The sequence below is a fragment of the Phaseolus vulgaris genome, chromosome 3 (assembly GCF_000499845.2).
Source record: "Phaseolus vulgaris cultivar G19833 chromosome 3, P. vulgaris v2.0, whole genome shotgun sequence".
Taxonomy (NCBI): Eukaryota; Viridiplantae; Streptophyta; class Magnoliopsida; order Fabales; family Fabaceae; genus Phaseolus; species Phaseolus vulgaris.
In genome coordinates this window covers 13,684,825-13,700,744 of record NC_023757.2, presented here as the reverse complement: position 1 = coordinate 13,700,744, position 15,920 = coordinate 13,684,825, and the positions used below count along the sequence as shown (strand labels likewise).

Sequence of the window (15,920 nt, the reverse complement as noted above, 5' to 3'; positions counted from 1 at the left end):
GGGAAGAAGTTCTCTTCAAAAGTTACCTCTACTCTTCAAATACTCCGTAGCAGTAGACAAATACCAGTGAGTTGACACTTGCCTGCAGGGCACTAGAATAATTCGAAAAATTATGAAAGATTTTGTTGCAATTTAATTGAATTCGGATAAACACGTATTTCATACTTCTTTTTCTACCATGCAATGTAAATTCCCTAATACTCTCCTATTGTACATAACTTGTTTTTCCTTTTAAAAAGTGATAACTCTAATAATTTCTTCAATAAATAACCCCAAACATAGCTTAGTAATATCCTTGCGGTCTTAAAAAGCAATGGAAATAAACACTAAGTGAACACATATATACCCCCATGGGTGCAGAGGGGCCATAACCACTAACAGGACATGTTGGAAATTGTCCCGGTACCACACGATCCTCGACCACGTTATAATTTCTTGCAAACGAGAACTTCAGATATGTGTTGACTGAGAAAATAATAGTGGACGCTACAACCTTGAAGGCGTTCCCCCTGCAACCACTATAGTCTCTCCTGTTATATAAGAAGCATCGTCAGATGCCAAAAATGCTGTTGCAGCAGCCATGTCTTCTGTTGTACCAAGCCTTCCAAGAAATGTCTTACGTTCAAGCTCTTTCCTCTGCAGTAACACAGAAGGATTAAATGTAGAGGGGGGAGGAGGAAAACCTATTGGGGGGGAGAGGGAGGATGTTGTCAGAAGACACTCACCACAGCATCATTAGTTGTAAGGAATGAAGCAAAATTGGTTGGCACAAAACCAGGAGCAACACAGTTTACACGAGTGTCTGGGGCCATCTCAGCAGCCAGGGCCTACCCAGCATATTACAAACCATTAGCAAATTAAAAAAAAAGATGGTAACGGTGGTTTATATTCTTCTAAAGGAACATTGCAAGTCATGTACTAACTTTGGTAAGTCCAAGAAGGGCTGTTTTGGTCACTCCATACATAGCCAAAGAAGGTGGCGGGTTATAACCAGCAATTGAGGAAATGATAACAACAGAAGAACCCTTCTGCAAGTGAGGCACAGCATCCTGCATAAATCAATCACAATATAAACCAATCACATCATCAACACATCATATGAACAAGAGTATCAGATTCGTTATTCTTTGTATTGGCCATTTCAGAGTTAATTACCTTCAAAAGTAGTATAGTGGCTTTGACATTTATCTCCCATAGCTTGTCAAGGACAGAGTCTTTCGTTTGCAAGATGGAATCAACAGAAGGATTTGCAGCAGCGTTGGACACAACAACATCTATCCTTCCATACTTCTGTAACAAACCAGAATGTTCAATCACATATTAGAAGAACTAAGTTTGAAGACCAGATTTCAACTTTATAGAAACTATTTATTGAAGAAAATGAAGGCCAAGTATCAGTCTCACCTCCTGACGAAAACAACAAATAATAATATGCCTTAATGAGATTTAGACTCGTACAAAATATGATCGAGGGGGCCAAGACTATTCATTGTTATCAAATCAAACACTGCGATTTATCGTTAAAAAAATTATTTAATTTTACGGTAAAAATTCAATAGAAATGTAAATTAAGTATAAATGTTTTTAAAGTGTCAACTACTTAGAAATCATCCTTAGGATAACTTGTTATAAATAACAATAAAATTACTGTACAACAAAGTTTTAGAACTATGAGTTAGAATTACTTAAAAGTGATGGTTTACAGCGTTAAAGTATTAATCTGAAATTCTGACCTGTACAGTTTTTTCTATCAAGTCCTTCCTTTGTTGAGGATTAGAAACATGGCAAACAACCCCTAACACTTCAATTCCTTTAGCCCTCAATTTTTCTGCCGCTGCGTCAACATTTTGCTGCGATAATTGAAGGGGATGAAGATGAAGAATATGAAGGGAAAAGGTAAAATTGAGCGGATAGAAAAGAAATTAAGAAAGGAGAATTGAACCTGTCTGCGAGAAGAGATGACAACGGAAGCACCCTCAAGGCCAAGCCTCTCGGCTATGGCTAAACCGATTCCCTGCGTGGAAGCCGTCACGATCGCCACCTTTCCTTCAAATCTCTTTGACTTCACCATTTCCACTCTAGATGCAATCAAAGCTAACCACAACAATGCTTTCTGCCGCTTAACCACTTTTTTATATTAGTTATAAACATTTTACTTTAAAATATTATTATGTCATTGAAATTATTAAAGCCATTAATAAAATTACTATCTAATTTTCATTATGCCAATGTACTTATATCCCAAAAAGATAGTGATCTATGTTAAGAAAATTGAGTTATTTTAGACTAATATTAAATATTTATTACAGAGTAAAAAGAAAACATTTTTAATATCAAAACAATCATATTCAACCACCATCCAAATATTATGAATAGAAATTATATGCTATTAAAAGGAAATACCTGCCACAAATATCATCCAGAAACTAAATAAATTAAAAAAAATATCGATTAAAAACAAGTTCACTTTTTTAAAACGTATTTAGTTATCTTGACGAGCTTGTAATAATAATTGATAATAAATAAGTCAAATTTTATGCTTCCGACTTCTTTATTAAGATGGTCTTGTGACTCAAAAGGGCAAACTAGTGTTACAATTCCAAATTTTGATAGTAGTTATTACAACTTAGAGTTAAATTTGATGTTCTTCTGATATACGACTAAGGGAATTGGATTGTTGGTTTTCCATATTTACAACACTAGTCTTTTGTTTGGATTACAGATTTTGAAGAGTGAATTTGAAAAAAATAATATAGAAGTGAAGTTATTTGAACTAAAGTAAATAAAATTAAAATAAATTAATTAAATAGAGTGAAAAGTAAAAGAAAAATTTATAAAAAATTTGTAAGTAATAGATATAATAAATTTTAAAAAATTATAAAATATATATGTATATATATATATATATTTATTATAACTAGTTTACTTATATTATTATAAATTAATTTTAATTAAGTAAAAGATAACAATTTTATAATTATTTTATAATTTTAATTTTATTATTTCATTTTATTTATTTTTATCATTATTATTTATAATTCTTTTAATTATTTTATTATAGTCATTATTTAAAAAAATTATTATCAATGTTGGAGATCCTACATCGACTAGAGATTAGAGCCTTTCATTGTATATAAGTGGGTGCAAACCTCAACCCTATGAGCCAGTTTTATGGGGTTGAGTTAGGCTTAAAGTCCACTTCGTAATATGGTATCAGAGTCATTTCGAGTCTATCCTAGCGAGTATTTGTGTTGGGCCTATCGTGCCACCCGGACCACCCATAATATATAATCCCACGCACAAGTTGGCAGTCTCGGCGTGAGGGGTGTGTATCGACTAGAGATTAGAGTCTTTCATTGTATATAAATGGGTGCAAACCTCAACCCTATGAGCCGGTTTTATGGGGTTGAGTTAAAGTTCACTTCGTAATATGGTATCAGAGCCATTTCGAGCCTATCCTAGCGAGTATTTGTGTTGGGCCTATCGTGCCACCACTATCGGACCACCCATAATATATAGTCCCACGCACGAGTTGGCAGTCTCGGCGTGAGGGGTGTGTATCGACTAGAGATTAGAGCCTTTCATTGTATATAAATGGGTGCAAACCTCAACCCTATGAGCCGGTTTTATGGGGTTGAGTTAAAGTTCACTTCGTAATATGGTATCAGAGCCATTTCGAGCCTATCCTAGTGAGTATTTGTGTTGGGCCTATCGTGCCACCCACTATCGGACCACCCATAATATATAGTCCCACGCACGAGTTGGCAGTCTCGGCGTGAGGGGTGTGTATCGACTAGAGATTAGAGCCTTTCATTGTATATAAATGGGTGCAAACCTCAATCCTATGAGCCGATTTTATGGGGTTGAGTTAGGCTTACCACTTCGTAATAATCAATACTTTTTATTTTAATATTCAGTTTATATATTTATTAATACTTTTTATTATTTTAATAATGATTATCATTTATATTATATTATATAATAAATTATGTTTATTTTATTATAATATAACTATAAATATTAATGAATTAATAATATAAAAAAAATATAATAATTATAAATATATATATATATATAACAAAAATATGGATTATGAATTCATATTAATACATATTTTGTTATATATATATATATATTTATTTTATTTCTTTTATATATATATATATATATATATATATATTTTAAACAGTGATTACTCCGTAAATCTTCACATACTTGCAAAGAAAAAATGTCCAAACTTTCTTCCCTTGTTTTATGTTTTTAATTGAGTTTTTACTTTTTGATTTTGTGATTTTTATGTTTTTTTTTATTTTGTACATACGTAGTTGGAAGCAAATGGATCCTTCTCTTTTGTTTGGATTAAAAGTAAATTTAAAACAGTAAATCATAGATCATTTGAAAGAAAATATGAAGAAATAATTATTTTAATTAAGTTAAATAAAGTTAAAAAATATAAATATATGACAGTTTGTAATTTGATGTGATTGAAATAGTATTTTTTTTATTGATAAAAATATATTATTATAAATTTATTCTTATGTTTAAAAATTGTTGAAAAATTAATTTGATTTATTTATTTGTAAATTATAATTTTTTAAATTAAAATATTATTTAAGGTAATGTATAAGAATTAATTTTAAAAAAATATTAATTATGCGAAATTGTCGAAACATATTTATGATTGTTAAAAAAAATTATTTAATATTCTATTTAAATAAAAATCTGAAATATATAATATTATAAATATTCAAAATCTAAAATAAAATATAAGTCTTAAATTATTTAATGTCTTATTTAAATAAAAATATAAAATATTAAAAATCATAAATTTTAAATTATTTAATGTGATATTTAAATAAAAATCCAAATTAAATAAAATTCCTAAATTATTCAAAATATTAAATGAATATAAATCCTAAATTATTTAATTTTCTATATTAAAAAATCTGAAATATATAAAATTTCAAAAATATTCAAAATCATAAATAAATGCAAATCATAAATTATTTAATACTTAGATAAAAAAAATATAAAAAAATAAATTTTCTAAATTATTCTAAATATTAAATAAATACATATTCTAAATTATTTAATATTCTATTTACATAAAAAATTGAAATATATAAAACAATCCTAAAATATTCAAAATATTAAATAAATACAAATTCTAAATTATTTATTGTCTTATTTAAATAAAAATATAAAATATATAAAATTCCTAAAATTAAAAATCCTATATAAATACAAATTCTAAATTATTTAAAGTCCTACTTAAACAAATAAAAAATATGAAATAAATAAAATTCTTAAATTATTCAAAATCTTAAATAAATACAAATTTTAAATTATTTAATGTGTTATTTAAATAAAAATTTGAAATTTATAAAAATTTTAAAATATTCAAAATCCTAAATAAATACAAATCTTAAATTATTTAATGTTATATTTAAATAAAAATCTGAAATATATAAAATTCCTGAAATATTGAAAATTCTAAATAAATACATATTCTAAATTATTTAATGTTTTATTTAAATAAAAAACATAAATATATAAATGAAGACAACTTCGATTATGCCTGCAAAACAAATATGGAAATATTGATTATCATTACAAAATAAAGGAAACATCAATTATGTGTATGGAAACATCGGTTATTAGTATAAAATGAAGGGAATATAGAATATGCATATGGAAACATCAATTATCAGTACAAAAGGATATGCGTTTGAAAACATTGATTGCTCTTGAAAAAACATTTCATAATTGTTATGTCTCCTTTTTAAAACAGTGATAATCGATTACGCGCCTTGTTGTCACGCAATCAGTTTCCATCTCATGAGATTGAATTATATTGCTTTGGATTCATCAATTTTTACATCAATATAAATATACTATACATATTGATTACAAATTGAAAGGTAAAAATGTAAAAGAGACACAATCTACGTGATTTTCTTCACATTTATCCTTCCATACCTGAGAAATGTTTTTTGCATTTTTCTCGCTTTTACATGCTCGCATTTTCATTTGAATCAATGGATCCAAACAACCCTCATCTACAATCGATCTTTAGAAACAAATACCGTGTATAACTCATATTCACACAAATTGAGGACCTATTCAATAAACTAATTTTGTTGAGATAGGACTTCCAATGACATTTTTTCTTATAATTCATGTAATCTCTGAAACTCATCATTCTCCTTATATTAATTATTAGCTAATTATAACATTAAAGAAAGGAAGTAATAACACTACAAAAAAATCATGAAATAGAAACTAATTTTTAGTGACAAAAAATAATTAGTTGCTATAGTGACTAAATTATAGATCATTTTAGAGACTAATTTTTTTTTTTTTTTAAATTATTTTATATTATTGTTAAATGGTTTCTAGATTGGTATCTAACTAGCAACCAAAGTTTTTGCTACCAAATTTAGAAACTAAATAATTGGTAACTAAAAGCTACGTGCCTTTTTTTAAGTGGTCAACATGTTGTGTGATGATTGGTTCACGTTTTTCTATTTTAAGTATTAAACATTTGATTTATTTTTGCCCAAAAATCTTTGTGGTGACACGTGTTCAAAAACATCCTTCTAAATGGACTTTATTTGTATTATTTATAGATATTAAAAAAAGGCTCCAAACTTCATCAAAATTCAATTCAAATTTCAAATTTGATTACCTTCTTTCCAAATATTCTTCCCAAATTGTTAGAATTTGCAGCAATCCAAACACGTCTTATTTTTTACTTGTGTCACCTTTTGTATGTGCTTTGTGATTATGATGCAATAGAACATAAAATAAAATGCAGAAAACGAAAAAAATGCAATGAAGATTTCACAATACAAATAGAATAATTGAGAAAAAAATGGAGCTAACAATACGTACAAAATATGTACCACGAAAGATAAATACATAATACATAAAAGACAGTGAATAGAAAAGATAAAAAAAATTGCAGAAATCGAACAAAATACAATGAAGTTTTCACTGAAAAAAATGCAGAAAAGATATGAATGGAATGGACAGAAAAGATAAAAGCAAGAAACTTTAAACAGAAAACCCTATAAAACTACATCAGTTGCGAAAAAATGTAAGAAATCATATGAAAAGAAGAAAACCGCAATCAAGTAAAAAAAATGCAAAATACAATATCGTATATATAATGATAGTCATTATCATTTCAAATTTCAAAAGCAAGCACCATTTCTACCGATCTCTTATTGGAAAAAAAAATATTTCCATTACGTCATGTCCAAAGTTATCGAAATGGTGAAAAACATTAAAGGTAAAGTTTTGTTTCGCAGTATAGGGAGGGGTGAAGCGTGAGAGTTATGAGAGTATTATGGTTTCGAAAAAAGTGAGGTTTGAAAGAGAATAAAGCAAAGAGAAAGAAAAAATGAGATGTTTAAAAAGTGCTACGTGAATTTTTTTGAGTGGTCCACATGTCATGTGATGATTGGTTCAAATGATTGCTTCTCATTTGAATTTTCCCACTTTAATTTCAACCCTCTCACACTATAAATAGAGGTGTTATGCTCATGTAAATTCAGATTTGGAATTTGAAGAAAAGTTAACATACACAAATTGTGAGTTGTGAGAATTGTTCTCCTTCTACTACTCTTATTTTGTGAATTTGGAAAGCTCTCAAGTGGCGGCATCTTGCACTTATCTTGGATCAATCACCATCCAAGTGGCGTGTTATTCCTTTCCATGGCTTCATTCACATAAGTTCTTCCTATCATTCATCTTCTAATTCCTTTTTTTCCATTCCATTCAATTCCAAAAAAATGTTGTGTTGTCTTGTTCTTCAATTCTACCGATTGTTCTTGTTGTTCTTGTGTTTCCTTTTCAATTCTGCACTTATTTCTTCATTCCAATCGGTTCATTTGCTTTATATTGTGTTTATATTCGGTTTAATGTGTTGATCTTGCTTTCCTTTCAATTTCCGTATTTATATTGTTGTGTAAGAATATGGCACTCATGTTCATGAGTTTGGTTCATCATTTGGAAGACATTGAACTCCATTGATGTTTCCTTAAGCCTCCTTATTGTGCTGCACCTTGTCTTCTTTTAGTCAATTCCTCATCATGTTCTTAAAGTGTCACAAATTAATGAATCATCTTAAAATCAACTCACATCAGAAGCGTGAGAGTTTATGAGAGAATTAGGGTTTCAGGAAAGTGTGAGGGCTTGAAAGAGAGTAAAGCGAAGAGAGAGAAAAATGATATGTTTAAAAAGTGCTACGTGGCTTTTTTTAAGTGGTCCATTGTGTGATGATTGGTTCACGTTTTGCTATTTTAGGTATTAAACATTTGATTTTTTTTTACCCAAAAATCTCTATGATGACACGTGTTCAAAAATTGCCTTCTAAGTAGGCTCTAGTTGTATTATTTATAGATTACAATTCAAAAAAATTGTTATTTTATTGAAATATAATATTTTATTACAAAAGGTAAATGTAAGGTGAATGTATTTTTTGAACAGTAGTGTCAAAGAGTTCTAAGACTTCAGTCACCCATGGCTTCTCTAGATGTATGAACTCTTTTTCAGCTTGTGTTTCCTTGTTTATGTGCATATGCTTATAAGGTATCTCCTAAGACTGGACATGGGCACTTGTAATTGTAAAATGCATAGAACGGAGAAAAAGGACTGAACATTAATAAGATAATAGGAGTTATTTCAATTTTGATACATCATCACATCCTAAGAGAGTAAGTTAAGTTAATTCACTTTCAAAAATAATAAAAAAAAAACATATAGACAGATTGAATCAATAAAAACTGTGAGAAACCTGATCTTGTAAGTTTTCTATATATCCTATTTTCATTTTTTTATTTCCTTCTTTAATTTTTATTTCAAGGAACAATACTCAATTTCCATTAATTTTTCATTCTTTTATTTCATACTAAATTTTGATAATCAGAAAGTCAAACATTCAATTATTGTAGATTCGATATTATTATTTTACAATAGTTCACTTGAGTTTTTGAGGTATAACCGAGGAGAAAAATAAAAAACAAATAGAATATAATTAACTGCTTTTACATAGTAAATTTCACTATGAGTTGCGCATGAGGTATATACTAAGATAGAGATTGAAACATGAAAAAATCCATCATTTATATAAAAATCTCAGCCGAAAAACAATCATAAAATGGAAAACATGTTTGAAAACTTATTTCATTCAATCATAAGGATTTCTAAATTTTTTTAATAACTCTGGTATTTCGTATCCAAGCATGTCATCAACAGCTTGAATCATTTTGGGCTTTAGTTTCTCAAATTTGTCAATGCTATAGCCACTCAAAACCTCTCTGAAGTGTTCTACATTAGGAAAATCACCAGCTGGTAGATGAAACTCCCTTTGAACCTGTTTAACAAGGTCGTATATGATAAGAATTAAGAAATTAGGGGAAATAAGGGAGAAGAAGTGAAAGGAGAGACCTTTCTAAATTCGTCTTCAAGATTCTCTATAAGCCTTTGTTGAGCCTTAGCTTTGCCCATCATTGCAGGCATCTCATTCCTAAGATGACTAATTATATACGCATGAATTTTAGCAGATCTAGCACGTTTCACAAATTCATTGATCTGCACAGTTCCAACGACATCAGAATATAGAACCAGAAAAAGAAAAGAATATATTACAGGATAAACAAATATTAGGAGGATTACTAGAACGATCTGCAATATGCACATAATTCACATATTTGAAATACCAGGAGAAACAATATTATGAAAATAGGACCCTACCCGACTGTCGCATGCCTTTCTTGGAATATCTACCAAATCTGCAAGGAGATCATTCTGTTCCTTTTCAAAGAGCTCCTGTCCAAATGGGCCAACAAAGCCTTCGTTTATAGGCTTATCATTAAATGAGCTGGCAATGAAAAGAAAAATAAAGTTATACCTGATGTTCGAGAACTAGTTAGAGGAATCAATAGATGTGATATGAAAGCACTGTGAAACATCAACAAATGCTAAGCATTTTAAAAGTAAAATTCAACTACAAAGTGTCAAAAAGATCAATCAATTGGTCAACAAAACTGAGATCGAATAATGTTCAACAGAAACAAGACAGTACAATCTTAAATGAATGGTTAAATACTTGAATGAGTCACTGTAAATAAAGCAGGAATCATTAGCAGTACGTAAAAGATGAAACCTACCCAATATATACACGCATAACTTCTGGAGTATTAAGAACTTTCCCCAGAGACCACATCAATGCTCCATAAACTCTCATGAGCTACGTTATTAAAATGAGGTATGGAAATAAGTCAAAAGTGAATCACAAATTTATTTAGACCAGGATAAATATAGTTGACGGCAGTGCATTACTTGTTGAGTATCAATTTGGTCCGCTTTATTCAAAACCACACGTATCTTGTCATCATGACCATGTAGAGCTCCAATTACACGTTTAAATTCATCACTAATGTCAAGTTTATGAGGGTCAAATAGGAGAAGTATCAGATCACATTTTGCAGCAAACCAAGATATAACACCGGTGAAGTCATAACTTCGTTGAGTCCTTTGTTTTTCTCCAGAGAGGACACCAGGAGTGTCCACAAAGGTTATTTCATCTAGCAGCTGAAAGAAAAAATTGCTTCAGGTTCAAGGACAAATAAATGACACAAGTTGTAAGTATATATATATATATATATATAGAAAACTCACTGGATGTGGCAGTTGAGAACATTGGAACTTCGACAAAAATGAGCCACCAAAAGTTGTCAGGCCACTAAAAGGCATATCAGCATCAACAGCTATTGTGTTTCCAGGAATACTCCTTTCATCAGGACCAGACTACAAGTAAAAAACATATTCAGCTTTGAACCTCCATGAGCACAAGCAAAGCACAAATGAACAAGAAAAGGGGACAAATTAACAATTTTCAAAACCAATGCTATAAAAAAAGATTATGGTACCATGACAACCACAAATCTGTCAGTTGTAGGCTCTGGTCCGATGTGTGCACCTGTGCGAATAATTAACAGGAGATAGGATCAATAAAGTAATTTACATCCCTTCATATATTATTTGTACTAAGGATTTCAAATAATGCAGCTGCTACACCCACGACTTAACCAACCTGGATAATCGCATCTTAGCAAATGTTTTATGAAGGTTGTTTTCCCTGTGGAATATTGACCAAGAAGCATGACCATTGGTTTAGCATCAAAATCACTGTTGGTCTGAAAGACAAACCATAGACATTCTTAAACTGAATATTTCACATTTACCTGAATAATAAGTCATCTTAATTAATTAATATGCACAAATGTGCAGTTCACAAAATTTGACATTTTATTTATATATTGGGTGTATAAGTCACTAACCAATAACGGAGATACAAAATCATTGAATTGATAAGTGACCTCCAACGGCTTTAGCTTTTCCATGTACAATCTCTTCAAGCCATCAATTATTGATGTAACTGCACTGAGAGATAACTAAAATAGACCAAACTTTTATAATTAGAATATACCTGGCAACCAACTAAAGTAACACAAGGCCTATGTAATTGAGCTTGAAAAGTAATGAGTTCACAAGCGCACATTATTAATAATTTTAACTTGGTAATCACATTGATCCAATATTCCCTTGTATGCATCAACAGATTTGTCAGCAATGAATGTATGCAAGAAGAATGCTATCAATTCTGAATGCATCTATCTCTTAAAATAATCCAACCATTCACTAGTTTAAAGGTGTCTTTTAATTTTTGCACCATATGTTAACTATCCTTAATTCATACAATCTTCACAAGAACAAACCAAATTTAAGACATTTTTACATATTGGTTGTTCACCTGTAAAACGAAAGTGACTTTTCATTTTCTAAAATCTTTTAAAAGAAAACTACTTATTGTTGTTAAAATGGGCATTGATTTGGGGGACTCACTTTCTTCGCAGATTTTGGAGCAGCCCATGAATTGAGGGACAAAAGCTGAGGTTGAGCAGTCCCTACATATCATCAGTAAATAATAGAATCAATATTAATTAAACAGTACAATGACATGAATATGGAAAAAAATTACATGTCTAACCAGATGCGTCAGGTTGGGAATGCAAACTCTTTGTTTTCTGAAAAAAAAAAGGAAAGGAAAAACATTAAGAAAAACAATCAACAGTATTAATATTATTCAATTTCTAAAGACAAGGTGAGGTACAAAAATAGCTTACAGCTATTAAAGCATCAAGCCCTTCCATTACTGGAGATTTAATATTTTCCTTGTCAACTGAAATAAAAAGAAATGGAATAATTAAAATGCATTGGAAAGAATGAATACTGAATACTACAAAGTATTAGGAACGACAGACAACGAATTTAGACACAAGAGAAACTTGTCTCTTTGAATCCAAAAGATAACATATATTCCTATTGCAACAATTTTTGTGAACCATTACTCAAATTGAGACCAACAGCCTCCCATTTCACAAGGCTCAAGAAGTTTAGTAGGTTATCCATTTCTGTACGTATCCGGACCAGCAGATTTTCTCAGGCCTGTTTCCCTTTCAGTACTTCATGAAATTTGGATTTATAGGACTTGAGAAATAAAACCTCAATAATGAAGCAGATGAACTTTCTTTTGCACACATACATGTCAGTTAATTCAGCCTTGCAGTGACACAATGAATGACTCGAATCACGCCAAGTGATTCACAGCCCACATATAAAAGCGGCCATGAAATGGGATCTCACTTAAGTATCCTTACCACCACACATGGAACACGTCGTTCCACAAGAAAGCGGGTAAGCATCTTATAAGGTAAAGGCAAACAAATAGCCAGCATGAATGGCATTACATAAGTGAACTTACTTTCCGCGTTAAAGATATCTGAGTTGATATCGTATCCTGCTTGTGCCAGCGCAACGAGCTGTTTATTACAACAAACATTCAATTGAAAGTAAGATTCTGATATCAGATTGTCCATATTAAAACCAAGAACCGATAATTCAAAACTCGAACCTGCATTGCGATAACAAACTCTTGAAAACCTAGAAATCCTTGTCTTTTAGCATCAGCGATGGCCCAAACCTATGGAGAGCAATTAAGCAAGTGTAGGTTAAATTTCATTAAAATCGGAAATACAAATAAACTAACTCAACTTACGAAGAATGATTATAGCTGAAAAATCAGTCCCGGTAACTTAATCCGAGACTGACACAAAAATTGAAGACTCCTTGAAAATTGAAAAATGAATAATAGGAAAGGGAATATACACCTGCTTGAGTTGAGAGCGAGACAAGTTGGAGAGAGAAAAGAACGTGGTTGCATCATTTCCAGAGATACGGCCATCTCCGTCTACGATCCAAAAAGAGAAGAAAAGAAAAAAGAATGAGTTGCATCCGAATGCGAATGGAGTTGAAAAATGAAAGGAAGCGAAGCAGTAAAACCTGAATCGGCTGAGTTGAACCATTCTTTGTACGTCGTCGATTGCTCTTTGGAACACGAATGGATCCAATCGGAGACTGTTTTCATCTTCGAAAGCGAAGGGTTTGATTTGAACAATTCCTAGGCTGCTACGCAACGCAACCCCACCCTCGATCTCGAGGGTTTGCTTATAGTTCAGTTGAGAGTTCCTTTCCTTGCTTTTCAATTTTCGGAAAGATTAGACATCTAAGTGGAGTTTTGCTATGGTGATTAGCGGCTAGATCCTGTTTAATTAGTTTGCTTCTGATGGTACCCTTAACGCAACACAGTATGCTTATTTTCTCACCATTTTCGAACTTTTGAATTGCAGCGCCACTATCTAGGGCCCCACTTCTGCTCCATTCATTAACAAAAATGTTAACTAGTTAGGTTTTGATGCGACTATTCACAATTTTTAATCTTATTTTCCAAACAAATCTTGGACATTATAAAAGGGATTCAGATCAATCTTACAAAAATGTGTTGAAAGAGAGTTTCTACTTTGGAGCCTATTCTATGAAATTAGCCTCTTAACTATTAAATTACAAAAATGTTTGTTTGGTAAAACTTTTTTTTTTTTCTTAATTTTTTTTTATATATATATTTTACTCTCTAATACACAAGGGGAATACAAATTTTCTTTGTATTTTTTTTTCTTTGATTTTATCTCATTTATGTTTGAGTCATTATCTCTTTTTCATTTGCAATTAGGGTTCATCAGAACCTCTCTTTCTCCATTGTGACTACATGCGTTCCATTGAAGCACCACATCAGTCAAGAAATATTTCATCTTCATTAACAGTAATATGATATCAGAACTCTTCGAATGAAGAGCTCTGTTACGCTTCTCTCAAATCTTTATTTCCCCATTTGCGGTTATTAGTTATCTTTTTTGTTCTCTTTCAAAATCTTGATTGAGTTTCAAAATTTCTTAGGCAATGTCTAATGAAAACCCTAATTTTCATAGTCTTAACAGTAGTTGCACTATTACATGCAATTTTTGTGGTAAATACGGTCATACTGAGGTTGTTTGTTTTCGCAAAATGGGTTTTCCTTGTGGTGGTGGTGATGTTAAAACCTTAAAGTTTTCATCTACTAGAAAAGTCTACACTTTTTGTAATCATCTTGCCCACACTGTCAACACCTGTTATAAAAAATATGGGTTCTTTCTTGGCTACAAAATCACCAATAGGACATCCCAAGCCAATAATATGATTACTACTGACACTTTTTCTAAAGAACGGGATCTAAAGGAGATTCAACTTACATCACAACAACGTCAATTCCTAACCAACATTTTGCGTCAGCAAAACCTTGAGGATCTTGCCCCTCACACTCAAATTAATCAAGTTTGCACCTTCACTGCGGATGAAATCCCCAATTTTGAGCAATCTTCAACAGGTAAGTTTCTTTCTTCACTATCTATTATAAAAGAATCTTGGATTATTGATTCTGGTGCCACGAATCATGTTTGTGCCTCATTTTCAATTAAACTTAATATTTGTCTCTAAACTCACACACTAACTTAAATGCACTTTAACTTTCACTTCAACCCATTGCATTCATTATACAAGACAATCTCACCCCCGTTCTAAACTGCATTGTTTTGCTCCTTTTATTAATTGTAATATCACGGACAAAACATTGTGGCGCTATAGATTGGGAAACCCTTCACTTGAAAGATTACATTTCTTAACCAAACAATACTCTTTTATTATTGTTGACACTCATTATGTATGTGACACTTGTAGTTGTGCAAAACAGAGAAAACTTCCTTTCACTTTAAGTAATATTGTTATCTCTACTATTTTTGATCTTGTACACTTTGATATTTGGGGACCCTGTTCCATAATTTCTATGGAAGGTTTTCGTTATTTGACATGGCTCAGCAGGAGGTGCAGTATGAGGAAAAAAAAAATCAAAAGCAGAATTATATGCGTTAGAAATAGCAAGAGACAAAGTGTTGGGGGTCTCTAGGTAAGCCACTATCCAATTTATATGGAAAAGAGTTTTCATGAAAGATTACATGTCTTGATATCCCTATGCTATGAAACTTTAAATTTAAGACAATATAACATTTTGTATTTTGCGGGAAGCCAAGAAAAATACCTTTGATAGATCTATCATCTAATTTCTTCCTATGTGCAGTAATGGTACTAGCATAACAGAGGCAACTAAACATTTTTAAAAAGAAAATGTCATACGGTTTTCCAAACAACATTTCATGAGGAGTGATGTTATTAAGTAATGGAGTAGGAATAACATTTATTAAGAAAACAACATTAATTACAACAAATTCCCAAAAAATAGGAAGAAGATTTGCTTGAAAAAGTAAAGTTCGGGTTACATTTAGTATGTGCTAATGTTTACGTTCCACAATGTCATTTTGTTATGGTCTTTCAACACAAAATTTCTGATGTATAATTCCCTTTGAAACATAAAATATTGACATAACAAACTCAGCATCATTGTCAGTACGAATCGTTTTGATATT

At 30.9% G+C, this 15,920-nt stretch overlaps 2 protein-coding genes across 2 annotated transcripts; both read right to left on the bottom strand.

The window, feature by feature from the left end:
• Nucleotides 1-110: 110 nt before the first annotated feature.
• On the bottom strand, nt 111-2,131 carry LOC137806744 (tropinone reductase-like 3). The gene is made up of 6 exons (XM_068607004.1): nt 1,943-2,131; nt 1,734-1,850; nt 1,156-1,290; nt 924-1,049; nt 726-827; nt 111-636 (listed from the first exon to the last, which is right to left on the bottom strand). Exons 1-6 carry the CDS (start codon nt 2,069-2,071, stop codon nt 487-489), a joined length of 759 nt encoding a protein of 252 aa, XP_068463105.1. The 5' UTR covers nt 2,072-2,131; the 3' UTR covers nt 111-486.
• Nucleotides 2,132-9,104: 6,973 nt separating this feature from the next.
• Nucleotides 9,105-13,791, bottom strand: LOC137806743 (EH domain-containing protein 1-like). Its single transcript, XM_068607003.1, has 16 exons — nt 13,411-13,791; nt 13,239-13,318; nt 12,983-13,051; nt 12,833-12,890; nt 12,195-12,250; nt 12,059-12,095; nt 11,914-11,975; nt 11,349-11,462; nt 11,102-11,204; nt 10,938-10,987; nt 10,687-10,815; nt 10,348-10,599; nt 10,176-10,255; nt 9,760-9,886; nt 9,454-9,597; nt 9,105-9,379 (listed from the first exon to the last, which is right to left on the bottom strand). Exons 1-16 carry the CDS (start codon nt 13,493-13,495, stop codon nt 9,194-9,196), a joined length of 1,632 nt encoding a protein of 543 aa, XP_068463104.1. The 5' UTR covers nt 13,496-13,791; the 3' UTR covers nt 9,105-9,193.
• Between the last annotated feature and the right edge of the window lie 2,129 nt (nt 13,792-15,920).